Below are 18,592 nucleotides of genomic sequence, written 5' to 3'. Positions count from 1 at the left end.
GATTGTGTCCTTCTTCCTCAGGCAGAAGAGCTGTCTGTCAAGCTGGACCCTTACATCCGGACGCACAGGAGAGACTTGGATGGCAAATCAGCTGAGACACAAATTTGGCCCTTGATCAAACATGTGGAAGTGACTCTTCCCAAATCAGAGATGATTCCAGAAGGGGTTGTGCTGGTGGACATTCCGGGCACTGGCGACTTCAACAGCAAGAGGGATGAGATGTGGAAAAAGGTGATTCTCTTTCACGTGGCTTCATGTCCTCTTTGCTTAACTCCTCCACCCTTTCTAAAGCAACCAAGGGATTTTATGAGCTCACTGGAGTTAAATTCTTCTACTTTCTAGGTTCTAAGCCTCAGGGCAATGGCAGAATGTGTGTGGCCAGAGACACTGGGGAGAGACGAATCATGAGGCAGACCTGGAAGTTAGAACAAGAGTGTGTGATCAGGAGAAGGACCAGCAATAGATTGGTCTAGAAGGAAGCAGAGGAAATACAGACAGAGGGGGAAAGGGAGGCCAAGAGTTGAGTACAAGGTAGAGAAGCTAACGGTCCAGCACCAAGGAATGAGGAGGCTGCTACCGTGTGTAGTTGCAAGGAACAGAGACCTGCTGAAGCAACCCCAAGTTAAGAGGCTAATTGGAAGAATATCAAAGGATCTCATGAGACACAACCAGGCCTCAGGGCCACCTATCAGGATAAAAGCAGCTATTTTCTCTCTCTTCTTCTACATGGCTCTTGTGACTGTTTCTCTGTGCAGTTCTCTGCAGAGCCCTGCTTTTCTTAGTTTTCTCTACTTAGCCCTTAGGATCCATATTGTGAAAAATGACCACCTTAACCCTGTCTTTAAATGGAATTGTAGTTCATATGCCTACAACTCTCTGACTATAGTCTCTATGCCTTTTAGTTCAAATTCCTGAGGAGGAAAATGGGATCGATTACTGCCTAGCTAACTTAATCTCTGGATTAAGCATCTATCTTTAGTGCATGCAGTCAGCTGTGCTGAAGGTGATGGTTGAAATGAAAGTCTACCCCTTCGACCAAAACTTGGGTAGGGGTGCAATTCCTGGCAAATGAAATTAGAGCTGGCCAGGCACCTCCAGATATGTCTACAGCCAGAGTAAAGCATTGGGGTAGTTAGATCTGTACCTAATGATTAGAGGTTGAAATATTTTAAAGAATTTATCTCTTTGTTCATTTCCTTTTCATTCATCAAACATGTATAATATGTAAGACAATGTGCTTTGCACTGAGGATGCAAAGATTATAGCTAATAATAATAATATACCAAGCATTTACTTTGTGCTAGGTACTATTCTCAGTGAAATAATTTGCCCTTTAGCACACTGGGGATTTTAATAAAGGCAAGATGGCTTGAGAGCCTTTCTGCTCTTAAACACCACTGTAATCCTACATGGTTAGACAAAGCTAAATTAAAAGATGCAGAGCATGACCTTTAATGTTAAGAAACATGTGTGTGCATGCACATTGTGTGTGTGTGTGTGTGTGTGTGTGTGTGTGTGTGGTGTTAATAAATGTACAGCAAAAGTAGAAACCTGCCTTTAGGAAGGATACACACCCAACTGTTAACAGGAATTTCTGTGATTACCAGCACTCTTTACTACATACACCCCCGTATTTTTTGTATATTGCATGAACATGTATTATCTTGACAACTAAAAAGATGAAAGCAAAATAAAACAATGTTGAATGGGAAACAGAGCCTTCCTGCAAGGGGCTTAGAGTCTAATGGGAGAGAAGAAACCCACAGATGTCAAAATCCACAGCAGAAAGTGATGTAAGAGAAGTCCAAGGTGCTATGAACACTCACAGATAGAAATTACCTCCAAAAAGAGACCTCATTCCTTCAGCGAACACCCACTGAGCATCTACTCAATTCTGTATTGGGTTTTGGATAGAGAGAGACAAAGTCCATGCCCTTGGGAGTCCTATAGTCCAGAAGAGAATCAGTTAGTCGTATTAATTAACAAACCACATTACTTAAAAGGAGAGCAATAGTAATGAATTCTTTTCTTTTTGTAATTGTTTTTGTTTTTAAATGCTTTACTGCAAACCAATATATGAACACCAATTCTCAATAACATCAATATACTTGAAAATTTATGTAAATGTGTAAATGTTTATTTAGTATAACACAGTATAGTATAGAATATGATAGTATTATATGTGATTTAAAATAAAGAAGAAGTGAACAAAATGGAGTCATGTAAAACAGAGACTACAAATCCAGATGTATATTTGGATGTGCATTAAACATATGGGATTTTTAAAATCAAAATATATTTTATTTATTTATTTTTCAGTAATAGAATTTAGTGATTCATCATTTACTTATAATACCCAACCAGTGTCCTCCTTAATGCCCATCACCTATTTACCCCATCCCCCCACCCAACACCCCACCAGCAACCCTCAGTGTGTTCTCTGTATTTAAGAGTCTCTCATGGTTTGTCTCTCTCTCTGTTTTTATGTTATTTTTGCTTCCCTTCCCTTATGTTCATCTGTTTTTTATCTTGAATTCCACATATGAGTGAAATCATGTGATATTTGTCTTTCTCTGACTAACTTATACACTCTACACTAGCTTATACACTCTAGTTCCATCCACATTGTTGTAAATGGCAAGAATTCATTCTTTTTCATCACTGAGTAATAGTCCATTGAATGAATATATATATATATATATATATATATATATATATATATATATATATGTGGTATATATATATGTGGTATATATATATATATATATATATATATATATATATATATACACACCACATCTTCTTTATCCAATGAATTCTTTTTGGATGAGAGGGAAACTTCAGAGAGGGCACTTAAGCCCAGGTATCACCAGAGAAGATTGTTGAGAATGGGACCACTGAGCACTATTGTAGGCCAGGGACCAGCAAAGACCCAGAGGAATGAAGGAGCCACGTGTTGTGGGAAGCATGAGTCTTCCTGGGTGGCTGGAGGAAATGGGTGTGGGGTGTAAGGAGAGAGGCACAGAAGACAAGCTTGGAAAACTTAGGGATGGGCTTAAATACTACCCTTCCTGGGGAAGCTCAAAGGATAAGAAGGACTGAAGCATGTGATAGAGAGAGAAAGGGTGTCTTTAGGCAGAAAGAGCTCAGGAGCACAGGGTGGGAACACAGGGGGTGAGACATAAGACTGGAGCTGGAAGGGGACTGGGAGGGAGGGCTGGTATCGGTAAGTCATGAGCAACCCAGCACTGTAGAAGGATCCACTGGAGGATTTGTGCAGGTTTGGGCTAAATGAATGACTGAGGGCTGCAGAGCTCTGGACTGGATTTGAGTCAAGATCAGGATGATAGAATCAGGATGACAGCTTACAGATAATCAGCCTATGCCTGGATTTTACAGATAAGGAAATAAAGGCTCAGAGAAGGGAAGTAATTTGCCCAAGACCGCACAACTACTGAATGGCAGAATTTGAACCAGAGAGCAGGTTCCTACCTTCCCAGCTGAGGCTCTGTGTCTCCCCACAGGACCTCCCCTAACAGTTCTTTAAGATAAAGGCAGTCCCAGTGTCCTTCTCCTTGGTGGTCCGCTCAGGCCCGACCATGAGGGCCTTTGTTTCTACAGGGTCTCAGCTCTTGGAGTGGAATTGCCAACCTTGGCTAGTTCCAGGCTGGGTCCCGGGAGCAACAGCCTAGGGAGGCGGCTAGCCTCTCTCACCGGATGGAGCCATGGTTGCTGCCAGTTGTGATACTCTGGGAAGCCAATCAAAGGCCACTCAGAACAGAGGAGCCAGCAGATCTGGCTCAGAACACCCGCTCTGAGGAGGTCCGGTTAAAGTGAAGGGACTGTTCCCAGCCTGCTCTGCTTGGCCTCAGCTCCCCTGCATTCTTGTGGTTTTGTGATATTCTCTCACAAGGAGTTACTAAAGACTCCCCTCTTTTCAGGGAGAACAGAACACCCTGCCCCCTCCCCTGTCTTTCCAGCTGCCAGCCTTGCCTTCCCTAAACTAAGAGTATTATGAATTTACCTGTCCCTGGCTGCCACTTTGAAGTCCTGAGACTTTAGGTGTGTCACGTGAGCTCTGAGGCCCGTTCTCATCGCGGGGAGGGAGGATGTGGGGGTGGCTGTGGTACCACCACTCCTAAGCTCAGTTGCTCTAGGTTGGCTTTTTTGTGTCTTCTGCAACTCCAACTTTACCAAATCCCGGCAGCCAGAGCCTCTTGTAGGGTCTGAGACTTACAGGCCTCTTCTTATGTTAATAAACATTTATTAAGCACCTGCAGTTTGCCAGGACTGGGGAATACGAAGGTACAAGAGGCCCTGCCCTTCAGGAGTTTGGAGTCTGCTACTCTACAGTGTTCCACAGCCTGAGTGAATAGCTTAGTAGATTCCCTAGTTAGATTGTAATTTGGGAAGTGGGAGGGAGCTGTTGATTTTACTTTCCTGCCTAAATGTGAGTCCATCCACATAGGGAGGAAGTTTAGGACCCATAGTCGTGTGGCCTTAAACTGGTCTTTTGCTTCTTGGGGCCTATTATCTTCTCTATAAAACAGTGACGTTTGTCTAACTCTAGAGATTTACGGTTTTAAAATAATGATCCATGAACAGAGGGTAGGTGATGTGGTGCAGGTGGGGGGCCTCCAAACCTTCCACCTCCAGTTCAGCTAAAGCAGTTCAATTTTTAAAAACCAATTGGAATTCTTCCTCAGCTTTCATTTGAAAAAAGCCTCCACTGCTAAAAACAAACTCAAAACCCACTACTCTAGGTCAAGATTTCTCAGGCTCAGCTGACATTTTGGGCCAGATAATTCTTTGTTGTGGGGGTGCTGACCTGGGCATGGAAGGATGTTTATAGCATCCCTGACCTCCACCCACTAACACCAATGCCAAGTCATAACAATTAAAAATGTCTCCAGAGACTGCCATTCTCGGGTACAGAGTTGCCCTGAGTTACGAACCATTGGCATAAAGCAAAATGATGATTTAATTAGCAAATCACAAAGTTGTTACACCTTTATGTGCAAAGTGCTGTCCTGAGGAACCTCAAATAAACTCAGTCCCTGAGCTGGAACAGTTTTTCATTTATATGGAGAAGACCAGTGAAATAATATACCAAGAGAAATGTCACAAGGCAACACATAAAACCTGTCCCATAAAAGTTGCATAGCTAATGGAGCAATGATATTAATCATAAATTGTAATTTCGTGCTCATTGGCCTTTGCAACTTAAATCATAAGGTTTCTGGCTCCTTGCCTCCACATGGTGGCAGTGTGCTGAATAGGCAGGGGCAGTCAAATATCAAAATGATGCCCTGTGGTGATAACTTTGGGGGCAATGCATGACCAGAACCAGTTCCGGAAAAACAATAATTTTCCCTAGAAGACAGCTGAGGTAAAGCAAGCCAGTGATGGATCTGGGACAGGAGGTCTGATTTCTTGAATTCTGTCAATCACTAATGCCACAGACATCTATGAAGCCTCTATTAGGGCCAAGCACTGTACTGGAGGTGATGTAGATTCCAAGCTGTAAAGTGTAGCCACTTCTCATCAGGTCCCTTGCAATTGCAGGGTGGTGGGGAGTGTGCAAAGAACTGATCCTGTACAATAGCTCTGTGAGGTACAATGGCAGGTAAGTCTAGGTGCTTGCTGTAGGATACAGAGGAGGGGGGGCCAACCCATCCTCAGGTGGCTGTTAGCAGTCTCAAAGAGCAGATGGAAGTCAAGCAGAGGCTGTGGCAAGTGCAAAGGTCCTGAGAGATAAAAGAGCAGGTCACACCTGAGAAACTTCGAGAAGCTCAGTCTGGCTGGTACATGGAGAGTGCCGTGGGGAGAGGTGAGAGGTGGGACTGGCAGAGAGATGGGGCAGAACATGGAGGCCACAAATGATACATGAAGAGACCACGTCCTCTACAACTGAGACACCATTTATGTTCTTAAACCTATTGTGGTTATGTTTCACAGACCATTGATAAGTGCTCAGTGATCTGGCTGATCAGTGACATCGAAAGAGTTTCTGGAGGGAGAGCCCATGAAGACCTTTTGAATGAGAGCATCAAAGCCTGCCAAAGGGGCTTCTGCAGGGATGTTGCCCTGGTGGTCACCAAGACCGACAAACTCCACCTGCTGGAGTATCTAAGGTACCGTGCTGGGTTTGTAGGCCTGTGGGCTTTCCTCCATGGGCCCCGACTACTGTAACAACAGAGCCTTGACCCCTGGGCGTTTCAGACTTAAAGAAGTGACTGCTGCGGATGAAAGAGGAGTCTGGGTGGCTTCCTGGGACATCAGGACCCTTGAGCAGATTGTCTCGGGAATCTAAACCGTTGGGGACCCTCCTCCAGTGAAGCTGCTTAATACCCAATAGGCTGTGGCCTATATAGCTCCAGGGGAGCCACTCATGTATATGAGATGCAAAGAGCACCTCCTGGAGGTGTGCAGTGTGATGGTCCTCCCCGCCCCCCACAGATACAGAAGTGTAGATGCCCCCACAGCTAGTTGGCACTTTCTATAGTACTGTCTGGCACGGTACAGCTTTGAAGTGTCAGATTCTGTTTCAGATTTTAAACCCATTTGGAGCAAGTTCTCCAAGTTTCAGAACTTTGGCCAAAAGTAGCAGCATTCTTACAGAGTCATACTCAGACAAAATTTTAATGGAAGGTAAGCATTTTAGAGTTTAATAGATGTTAAAATGTCCTGATTTTCATGTAGACCTCTGTACCCCCATACCCAGGAGAGCTATAATTTATTTTCTATATGGCGCACTTTGAAGGTGGAAAGGGGGTGTTATTAACTCTTACAGAGAAGCAGCTGGTATAAACTGGTCTGTCCTGGGTGCACGGGGCATATGGTCACCAGATGTAACGTTGTTAATGCTTCTCTGCTCTAAAAAGAGGATCTCTACCTGTCACCTGTCATCTCCCCCACACCCACTGAAACTTGAATTCTCCAGGAATTCACTAAGCAGAGACAACTTCCTGGATGAAGAAATAGGCCAAGGCTTTTCCTCCAACTTCTCACTTTATGGCCTAGGTTGGAACTTCAGCTTTGTTTGTTTTCCCCCCTGAAGATTTCCTTCACCCCACCCCCCCCACCCCATAATAGTATCTCCAGCTCTCCCTTCCCATGCCAGTTCTGCAACTAAACATAATTCAGTCAGACTTATGAAACCTTTATTGAGCATGGTGGTAGGGGCTGCAGATTCAGAGAGGCATATTGCCTAGTCACTGAGATCACTGACTTAAAAGAGGGTTAAAGATTATAAGAGAAGGACACACTGGGGCACCTGGGTGGCTCATTCGGTTAAGTGTCCAACTCTTGATTTCAGCTCAGATCGTGATTTTGTGGTTTGTGAGATCGAGCTCGGTGCGGACAGTGCTGAGCCTGCTTGGTATTCTCTCTCTCTGCTCCTCTTTCTCTCTCTCTCTCAAAATAAATAAATAAACATTTAAAAAAAAATAAGAGAGGGACAAAGTACTATGGGAGAGACTGGGCCAGTGGGTGAGGTCACGGAAAATTCTACCACCAGCAAAACATTGAGAAATAAAGACACTTTTCTCAAATGGACCCTGGAGGTGGATCAGAAGAGGGAACATGTGGACCAAAGAAAGTGTATGCAAAGGTATTAAGGTATATACTGCTCTCAGGGAAAGTTGAAAGACTGCCATGACACACAATGAGTTAAGTAATTGTTACAATTTTCATTTCAGGGAAAGAAAAGTGGGAAATGTAAGTATGGACTACTTTTATTTTTATTTTTTGAGTTCTGTTGGGATATAATTGATATACAAAAAATTGCACACGTTTAGTGTAAACATCTTAGTGAGTTTGGACATATGCGTGAACTAGTTATTTTTAAATAATACTTTCATGATTAATTTTATAAAATTTGAACACATGCACATTTGTCTGGGCCAAATGAAGATACATTGCTGAAAGAGATGTGCGTCTTATCGCTGTATCGCTCTTGATAACCCTGGACTCTTTGCTATGCTTTCCTTTCTCTTCCCAATCTAGCAAGCTATTCAGAGTCAGCGAGAGGCCGTTTTAGAAAGAAATGAAGTGATAAAACTACAAAGGAATGGAATTCTCAAGGAAAAACTAAAGGTGAGTTAACAGATTTGCCTATGTATTTTTTTCTGTTTTCAACCACTCACATTTGTCTATTTGGTCTTGCATTGTAGCTATGCCAAAAGCTTTGGAGTAGACAATTTGGACTTAACTTAGTTCTACTGATGAATAACTTTGTGACCTTAGGCAAATTACCATTCCTCTCTGAGCCTCCACTTTCTCATCTGTAAAATTGGGAAATGATAGTATCTACCTCCTGTGGTTGTTGGAAGGATTGAATGAGCATAGGGTCTACTGAGAAATATGAGCAGGTAAAATCAGAGATCACCACACTGTTTGAGGGTGATCTGCTGTAGGAATGCATTGAATGCTGAGGGAAACACAGAAAGATGCACGGATCACACTGGCAGTCCAGGGCAGGGGGGGGGGGGGCTGGTGCTGCAGAGAGGTGCAGGGAAAACTCACACCCTTGAGCAGAATTTTAAAGAGCCAGTAGTCGTTAGTAAGATGAACAAGCGAAAGAAAGGGCCTTCTGCAGGAGGTTTGGGAGATAAAGTCTGAGCTGTGTTTGTCAAACTTGAGAAATTGTTCTGCGAGAATCTTGGTGTTTTGTTAAATTATTTTTGTTGTTCTATCACAGAAATCGTTATAAACATAAAACTCCTTACTGTAATAGCCTCATACTACTATAAAACTGAAACCAATTTTAAGATAAAATATTAATGAAACATAGAAGTGGAACATCAGGGTTAGTATAATGTGATAGATGTTTTTGGTTTTGCTGAAACTAAATCTTCAGTGCTGGGTAATAGTGAAAACATATGGCCTGCTGTCCAGTTCTGTATTTAATTGCATTCCATATTTTGAATTCAATTACGTTGATGCAGAAAATCATCTGATGTACAGTGTGGAGCTGAAACTTTCAGAGCTTTTGTTTCTAATTCATAATAGTCAGATTTCATACTCAAGCCAAAATCTTGGACCAAGCAATTCTTGAATACTGGTTTTAATGAGGCAATAACTGAGGAAAGCTGTTCCTATTCTCTTTAATTGTTCTTGTTGGCATTACAGAAATATGCATTTAATGAGTGCCTGGTCATATTGTTTCTGGAAACAAAAACACAAAATACTTCAATACACAATCCCCAACTATATTTATTGCTAATAATGCTAATGATAAATTTATTGCTAACAAATGCTAATAAATGTTGGTGCATATGAGATGGGGTCTGGACAGCAGTGAGCCAACTTGCGGGGTGACTGCAGTTCTGACTATTACGGTCAAGTCCTTTTGAGGTCTGCATACCCTCACCTCTGACGGCCAGGCCATCTGATGGCCTTAATTCTCCAACCACTTTACTTCAGCCTGACTTAATACAAAAGCTTAACTTGTACTGTATGCCTTCTCATGGAGCAAATTTAATCTTAGTCATAGAAAATATGAGACACAAGTTGATTGTAAGATAGTCATTTGTATAGATGTCCATGCTTATTTTTTATTATAAAAATAAAAATTAGGGGCGCCTGGGTGGCTCAGTTGGTTGAGCGTCCGACTTCAGCTCAGGTCACGATCTCACGGTTCGTGAGTTCGAGCCCCATGTCAGGCTCTGGGCTGATGGCTCAGAGCCTGGAGCCTGCTTCCGATTCTGTGTCTCCCTCTCTCTCTGCCCCTCCCCCATTCATGCTCTGTCTTTCTCTGTCTCAAAAATAAAACATTAAAAAAATAAATAAAAATAAAAATTAGGAAACAATAGCATAGGAAAAATGACGGACCCCCGGAGGCTCCATTTATGGACCTCAATTTGGAAATGCTATGTATTTTAGAAAGATTGTTATTAAGTAAAATGGATGGGGGAGGGGCGAGTGAAGGTTGGGTCTGGGGAGACCAGTTGGAGGTTGTTCCTGTAATCAAAGCTGGAAGCGCTAAGAGCCTGAACTAGGCAGTCACTGTAGGACTAGAAGAGAGGAGATGCATTCAAGAGATGTTAGGGAGCTCACATCTATATGTCTGGATGACTAATTGTATGTGGCAGGTGGAAGAGAGCTGGGTGTTTGCATTCTCATGTATGTCCTTTTACCTACAGTATTTTACATTTGCTTCAGAGTACCTGTAAAGAAAGCCATACCACTCCCATGTGTCTCCCTTTTGCTCTCATGCTGGCAACACACTCATAATACTTCTTCTTTTAAGTTGAAGTCGTTGATGCACAATATTATATTAGTTTCAGGTATACAGTGTAGTGATTTGACAATTCTATATAGTACAAAATGATCACCACAAAATAAATCTAGTTACCATCGGTCAGCTGTTATTACAATATACAGTACTATTGACTATATGCCCTATGCTGTACTTTAAAGCCCCATGACTTGTTTAGTTTGTAACTGCAATTTTGTACCTCTTAATCCCCTTCACCTATTTTGCCCATCCTTCCATCTCCCCCCAGTCTGGCAACCACCAGTTTGTTCTCTGTATTTGTGAGTCTGTTTCTATTTTGTTTTGTTTGTTCATTTGTTTTGTTTTTTACATTCCACAAATAAGTGAAATCATATGATAGTCATCTTCCTCTGTCTGACTTATTTCATTTAGTGTAATATCCAGTAGGTGCATCCACGTTGTTGCAAATGGCAACATTTCATTCTTTTTTATGGCTGAGTAATATTCCACTGTACATATGTATAACCTATCATTTTTATCCATTCATCCATCAAGAGACACTTAGGTTGCTTCCATATCTTGCCTACTATAAATAAAGTCACATTGAAATAGGGGTGCGTGTATCTTTTCAAAGTAGTGCTTTCATTTTCTTCATACAAATACCCAGAAGTGGAATTGCTGGATCACATGGTATTTCATTTCTATTTTTAATTTTTTCAGATACCTCCATACTGTTTTCCAGAGTGGATGTACCAATTTACATTCCCACCAACAGTGCATGAGGGTTTCCTTTTGTCCACATCCTCCCTAACACTTGTTACTTCTTATATTCTTGATACTCGCCATTCTGACTAGCAAAAGGTGATATCTTGTGGTTGTAATTAGCATTTCCATGGTGAGTAGTGATGTTGAGCGTTTTTCATGTGTCTGTTGACCACCTATATGTTTTCTTTGGAAGAATGTCTATCCAGTTCCTCTACCCATTTTAAAAATAAATAAATAAATAAATAAATAAATAAATAAATAAATAAATAATAAATTATAAGTTAATCAATAAATTAATTAATTTTAAATTTTAGTTAGTTAACATACAGTGCAGTATTGGTTTCAGGAGTAGAATTCAGTGATTCATCACTTACATAAAACACCCAGGGCTCATCCCAACAAGTGCCCTCCTTAATGCCCATCACCCATTTAGCCCATCCCCCCGCCCCCAGCAACCCTCAGTTTGTTCTCTATCACTAATCTCTTGTGGTTTGTTTCCCTCTCTTCTCTCCCCCCTTCCCATATGTTTATGTTTTGTTTCTTAAATTCCACATATGAGTGAAATCATATGGCATTTGTCTTTTTCTGATTGACTTATTTCGCTTAGCATAATACATTCTAGCTCTATCCATGTCGTTGCAAACAGCAAGATTTCATTTTTTGATGGCTGAGTAATGTTCTATTATATATAAATACCATATCTTCCTTATCCATTCATTAATTGATGGACATTTCCTCTACTCATTTTTAATTGGATTCTTTGTTTTATTTGGTGTGCGCTTTCATGAGCTCTCTATATATTCTGGATATTAACCCCTTATCAGACATATGATTTGCAAATATCTTCTTCCATTCAGTAGGTTGCCTTTTTGTTTTATTGACAGTTTCCTTCTCTGTGCAAAAGCTTTTCAGTTTAATGTAGTCCCAATCATTTATTTTTTGCTTTTGTTGTCCTTGCCAGAGGAGATAGATCCAAAAAAATATTGCTAAGACCAATGTCCAAAAGTTTACTGCCTATGTGTTCTTTTAGGAGTTTTATGGCTTTAGGTCTTATATTTAGGTCTTTAATCCATTTTGAGCTTATTTTTATATACGGTATAAGGAAGTAGTTTAGTTTCATTCTTTTGCATGTAGCTGTCCAGCTTTCCCAATACCATTTATTGAAGAGACTGTGTTTTCCCCATTGTATATTCTTGGCTCTTTTGTTGCAGATTAATTGACCATACAAGCATAGGTTTATTTCTGGCTCTCTATTCTCTTCCATTGATCTGTGTGTCTGTTTTTGTGCCAGTATCATACTGTTTTGATGACTGTAGTTTTGTAGTATAGTTTGAAGTCTGGATGCATGATACCTTCAGCTTTGTTCTTCTTTCTCCAGCTGCTTTTGCTATTTGGGGCCTTTTGTGCTTCCATTCAAATTTTAGTACTTTTTGTTCTAGTTCTGTGAAAAATGTTGTTGGTATTTTGATAGGGATTACATTGAATCTGTAGATTGCCTTGGGCAGTGTGGACATTTTAATGATATTGATTTTTCCAATCCATGCTAACACACTTAACAATAATTCTGATACCCGTAAGGTGCCTGGGTGGCTCAGTCAGTTAGGCGTCCAACTTTGGCCCAAGTAATGATCTCGCTGTCCTTGAGTTCGAGCCCTGCAACAGGCTCTGTGCTGACAGCTCAGAGCCTGGAACCTGCTTCGGATTCTGTGTCTCCCTTTCTCTCTGCCCCTTTTCCACTCATGCTCTGTCTTTTTCTCTCAAAAATAAATAAACATTGAAAAAAAATTAAAAAAAAAAACAATTCTTCTGACACCCATGTTGGGATTTTCTCACATCGAGCAATTCTCTGTGACACCAGCAGGGTATCTTGCAATTTAACTCAATATGACAATATCTTCCAGGACATAGCATCAGATCCAACAGGTTAAGGGTTTAGTCCCACAAAACTGCCCCCTACTTCAAATGCCAGATGCAAACAGTAGGTCCTCAGTTTACTCACAACTTCTGTCTGACTTGGCTGCAAATTGAAGGTCCCCATGACCTTCTCCCCCTTGGATTTGATTATTTGCTAGAACAGCTCACAGAATGCAATGAGAGAATTACTTACATTTACCAGTTTTTTGTATAATAAACGATATGATAAAAGATACAGATGAAGAGATATATAGGCAAAGTTCTGAGAGGTTCCCAAATGCAAGAACTTCTGTCCCTGAAGAGTTGGAGCATATCACCCTCCTGGTATGTGGATGCATTCACCAACCTAGAAGCTCTCTGAACCCCATATTGTTGGGGTTTTATGGAGGCTTTCTCACATACGGCATCACCAATTACTCTATTTCTATCCCCTCTACCCTCTCTGAAAAATGGGGGGTGGGGCTGAAAATTCCAAACTTCTAATAGCTTGATCTTTCTGTGACCAGCCCCCACTCAGGAGCTCACCCAGAGTTGCCTCATTGGAAAAAAAAAAAAAAAAAAAGACCCTCCCATCACTTAGAAAGTTCCAAGGGATTTAGGAACTCTGTGTCAGGTACTAGAGTCAAAGACCAAATATAAGATCTAGAGATGCTTCAGAGCATTGGGTGACTCAGTTGGTTAAGCGTCCGACTCTTGGTTTCAGCTCAGTTCATGATCTCATGGTTTGTGAGTTTGAGCCCCATGTCAGGCTCTATGCTGACAGTGCATAGCCTGCTTGGGATTCTCTCTCTCCCTCTCTCTCTCTGTCTCTCCCCTGCTTGTTCTCTCTCTCTTTCTCTCAAAATAAATAAACATAAAAGAAGAATAAGAGATGCTTCTAGTGCTCTTATCACTTAGGAAATGACGATGGTTTTTGGAACTCTATGCTGAAAACTGGGGTCAAAGACTAAACATTAGAACAAAGGATTCTCCTATCACTCCTAATTATAAGGAATTTAGGAGTCCTGGGTCAGGAACCAGTGGCAGAGACCAACACATATATATTTCTTATTAATATTACTTATTTTACTTAGTTTGAAGGTTATAATGGGCTTATGGCTTTTCATAAAATTATTGTGTTCTTTTTGATATTCAAGTTCATATCTCGGCCAACGGGAGCCCATAATTTAAGCTGGATCTTTTTAGCCTTATCCAGACACTTTTAAAAACATTTTTGCTCTTTGGCAACAACAAAATACTCAGGCCCCTTTTATTTTTCCCTGCCCTAAGACATGGACCTACTACTCTCAAAGACATTGGGTTTCATTTAGTAAAAAATAATATTAAAAATAAGACTCAGGGTGGTAGGGGTTCATATTAAATGACTTAATACAAGTAAAAGAAGTGGACAGGGTGATATCACTGCAAAATTATTTTAATGACGGAGCTAGAAAAGATAGATGTTTTGAAAATTGAGTCATGATTCGTATTACTGATCTCCAGCTTTGCTATCTCTTTTTGATGCCACTTCTGTCTAGTATCCCTTCTATTTTTTAAAAACTTTTTAAAATTTTTTTATTTATTTGAGAGAGAGAGAGAGAGAGAGAGAGAGAGAGAGAGAGAGAGAGAGAAAATGAATATGAGTGGGGGAAGGTAAGAGAGAGAGGGGGACAAAAGATCTGAAGCGGGCTCTGTGCTGACAGCAGAGAGCCCGATGCGGGGTTAGAACTCAGGAATCATGAGATCATGACCTGAGCCAGAGTTGCTTAACTGATTGAACCACCCAGGTGCCCCTAGTATCCCTTCTATTTTGAACTACAGGTTTCTTCTCTCTCATATACAAAATATTCTTACAAACTGTGGTAATAAGCAATGTGTGTGAATTACAACAGTGACTAATCTTTCCATAGGATAATTTGGTGAGTATCCACTTACCTCTTGCTGTATGCAGCAAGGTCGTATCCACCTACCTTCCAGCTGTAACGACATCTCTTTTATAATAAAATGGAACCTGCATACTGTAGTCACTTCACTGGCACCATAAAAATATTTCTCTGCACTATAATAACAAGCACAAGGGTTAACTAATCTTCACTGATTTTTAGAAGAGATATACAAAATTTAGAGCAAGGTTTTAAATAATGTAAATACCTAGACACAGCTAGGCATACTTCTCGCTTTCAACTGTTTTAAACCCTACTTAAATTTAATTCCGTATCAGTTTTATCTTCCAGTGGAAGATAGTTTCAACTTTCCCTAAACTCTTTTCCCAAAGTCAAAACGCTATCAGAAAGGAAAAAAGTTAATTGTGGCAAATCTTCTGTATAATTTTAGCCCTGTCTGCAGTGTGTGAGGCTTCTGGAAGCCTATCCAGGTATATCTATTCCAGCCTTGACTACACAGGCTTACCACTTGCCAGACATGTGGTCTCTGGACTCACTCAGCTCTTCTGTGTCTTTGCATCAGGAAGAGACTGATGACTCTCTATGGTGTTCTACTGCCCCCAAACCTATGCACACACATGCACACTTTGTGATTTTTCTGTTTTCTTTTAAGTGAGAAAAATGAAGATTATGGAACAATATTTATGTATACTTCTAGTATTACTTCTCTGTGGTGATGATTTTTCTAATAAAAAACCCCATTTACTCACATTCTTAATTCCTTGCCATTTAAAACCATCATTTACTTAAACACTACTCTGCTTTTAAATGTGTCTGATTACTCACTAACCACCCAGCTAAGAAACTTGTACTTTTTTACACAACCTTTGCCCAGTGTCGTGGTGTTTAGGTAAATATATAACAACCAGATCTCTGTTTAAAAATAAAAGAAGAAGGGGTGCCTGGGTGGCTCAGTCTGTTGAGCATCCGACTTCGACTAGGGTCATGATCTCTCTTGCAGCTCGTGAGTTTGAGCCCCGCGTCGGGCTCTGTGCTGACAGCTCGGAGCCTGGAACCTGCTGTGGATTCTGTGTCTCCCTCTCTCTCTCTGCCCTTCCCCACTTGCACTCTGTCTCAAAAATAAATAAACATTAAAAATGTTTAAACAAACAAGTAAATAAAAGAAGCAAACCCCAAAAGTCCTGATTTCTAGCACTTGCTGCTTCCTACCTTTGCCAATTTCAAGCTACCAGGGTGATGTCACTAAAGGTGGAGTTGGGGAGAGCTGTGTGCTGTGGCTCTCATGTGCTGGTGCAGCACATCGCTGCCTTTGCTGGAGTTGTGCTTTTTTTCTTACCTGCGGTACTTTTCCCCTCTGTGAACACTTTGGTACACTTTAAACCATTTTCTCTATACATTTCCTTCTAGAATTCGTATTTTTATTTATTTTAAAAATCTTATTTATGTTGGGGGTGGGTTGAGAGAGAGAGAGGGAGGGGCAGAGAGAGAGAGAGAGAGAGAGAGAGAGAGAGAGAGAAGGAGAGAGGGAGAGAGAGAATCGCAAACAGGCTCCATACTATTGGTGCAGAGTGTGACGTGGGGCTCGAACTCCCGAACTGTGAGATCGTGACCTGAGCCGAAATCAAGAGTCGGACACAACCTACTGAGCCACTCAGGCACCCCTAAAACTGCTATTTTTACCTCCTGAGAGAATAGTTTCCATGTAGCAGTTTTCTTACAACTTCCAACCTTATGAGGCCTGGACAGATAGGAAGACCTGACGTACAAGGTGTTGTGTGTTCTTTAAGGGGCTGTTGCAGCACCGAAAGTTAGTGAGCTGAAATTTGCTGAAGGCTCTTGTAAGGCCTGTGCATTATTTCCTTTACCATGTTTGAGTATTCTGTTCTCCGTGTGCCGCTCTCACTTCAGAGAAAACTGCCCGCCGACTCCAAGGTTCTGGAAGCCTCCGATCTCGTGTACACAGTCAGCGCCCAGGAGTACTGGCAACAGGCTCTCCTCACCGAGGAGGAAACTGGTAATTGATACATTTTTTATCTCAGTCTCTAAAATTCTCAAGATTGAGCTCTGAATTTCCCTCTCTAGAACTTTCTGCGCCACATTTCCAGCTTGCCACAGCTTCTGTACCTATTAGCAAATGTATTTGTTTTTCTCTCTGCATTGTGGTGCCTGAGACAATTCCTCTTTCATCCAAAGTCTACCAAGAGTTGGTAGAGGTCAGTGATTGGGTTGTCCTTTCTCAGTGTTTGGCTTGAGATTCCTCACTCACCCAGCTACAGGTATTAGTATTTACTGAGCTTCTGTTGTATGCTCTGTCTCTGAGGAGGAAGAAGCAGAAGACATGACCCCTTTCTTGTCAGAATTTAAAATCTACATGAGGAGCAAATACTAAGCCATGTGTAAAACATCAAGGTAAAAATAAAGCTTGGTTAAATGGTGCTGTGAGTACAAATCCAAAGAACCTAAAGGTCTGTGTGACTAGAGCACTCAGTGAAAAGTGGGCAAGCAGGCAGGACCTGAGCTTGACGAGACCTGCTTCGAGTTAGCAGGCATCCTGCTTTGGGTGAGACCTGCTTCTCTCTCTCTCTCTCTCTCTCTCTCTGTCCCTGGTGGGATTCCCTCTGTCTCTCTGCCCCTCACTCATTTTCACCCTCTCTCTCTCTCAAAAAAAAAAAAAAAAAAAAAAGAATTTCCACTTATGGGAATAATGGGAGAAAAGGTAGGAAGAGTCTGTTACCTTCTGACGAACACAGCATTAGGACTAACATGAGTTTCTAAACCAGAATCCCACTCAGCAGAGGTTCTCATCCTTTCTACAGCAGGCATGAGCGGTTTTCATGTTAAGGGTTATTTGATATAGATGGAGAAGTCTAGGGGGACTGAAGAGCTGAGTATCTCGGATTGTGGGCACCTTTGATTCAACTATTCTGGTGAGTAGCAGGCCAAAGGGAAGTGCCAATGTTTTTAAGCAGCCTGCACTTTTCTACTTACTTTGACTTGTACCGCTAAATAAAATTAGGAGTTAGGAGGCTAACTTCCTTATTGTTGATCCTAGACACGGAGAAAATACCCTCAGAAAAGCTGGTGTAGTGAGTGGGCAGTCAGCCCATGTAGGACCTCAACTGTGGTTAATTCAGACTGCCATTCTGATCTGTTAATTTTTGTGGATTCTATTTGCTGTGAACTCTGGCCTTTTAAAATGGTTTGTGCTGCCTGTGAATTCCAGAAATCCCCAAGTTAAGAGGCTATATCAGGAAGAGGCTCTTGGACAAGAAGAGGAGGATGGTGACCAAGTATGTTACTGAAGCCTTTGGTCTGTTGCTCCTCACGGACAGTTTCAACTGCATGGAAAACCTGCCGGTATGAGAGATACCTGTGCATGTATTTTCTGCCTCCCAACCTGAGCAGAACATTCCCTTTTGCAAAGCTAGAAAAATAACTTACGATAATTTTTCTTTTCATATCAAAGGAAGATACTAAGCCCAGAAATTCAAAGGGGACAAAAAGATAATTAGGGGGTTAAAATTGTGACATTTGAGTAAAAAAAGAAACAAATAATATTTTACATGGGTTGAGAGGAAAATGTAAAATCAATCGGCAGCTGCTTTTACCTCTCCTGAGACTTGAAGGAGATGGAATGTGTTTAAGTGATAACAGAAGTGATTTGTTTCAATCTAGTGGAATATTGGCAATTCTTGGTTATCCTACCAAGGAATGGCTCCAGTCCAAAAACTTTTTCATCTGTCTATGGATTTCCCTTATGCCTTGGTGCCATCAGAATCTCAAACTCAGAGCAGCCTAGCAAAATAATGTG

At 41.3% G+C, this 18,592-nt stretch overlaps 1 protein-coding gene across 13 annotated transcripts in view; it reads left to right on the top strand.

The window, feature by feature from the left end:
- Positions 1-18,592, top strand: part of NUGGC (nuclear GTPase, germinal center associated) — a 56,325-nt gene that overhangs the window by 20,642 nt on the left and 17,091 nt on the right. For all 13 annotated transcript variants that reach the window (XM_023252630.2, XM_019828608.3, XM_019828607.3 and 10 more), the window contains 6 exons: positions 22-231; positions 5,959-6,134; positions 7,701-7,719; positions 8,008-8,097; positions 16,690-16,795; positions 18,005-18,138. In XM_023252630.2, the coding sequence (XP_023108398.2) occupies positions 22-231; positions 5,959-6,134; positions 7,701-7,719; positions 8,008-8,097; positions 16,690-16,795; positions 18,005-18,138 (735 nt within the window). The remainder of the gene's footprint in view (positions 1-21; positions 232-5,958; positions 6,135-7,700; positions 7,720-8,007; positions 8,098-16,689; positions 16,796-18,004; positions 18,139-18,592) is intronic.

This window comes from Felis catus, chromosome B1 (genome assembly GCF_018350175.1).
Source record: "Felis catus isolate Fca126 chromosome B1, F.catus_Fca126_mat1.0, whole genome shotgun sequence".
Lineage (NCBI taxonomy): Eukaryota > Metazoa > Chordata > Mammalia > Carnivora > Felidae > Felis > Felis catus.
Note: the sequence above shows the minus strand (reverse complement) of the source record. Positions and strands in the feature narration are given on the sequence as shown.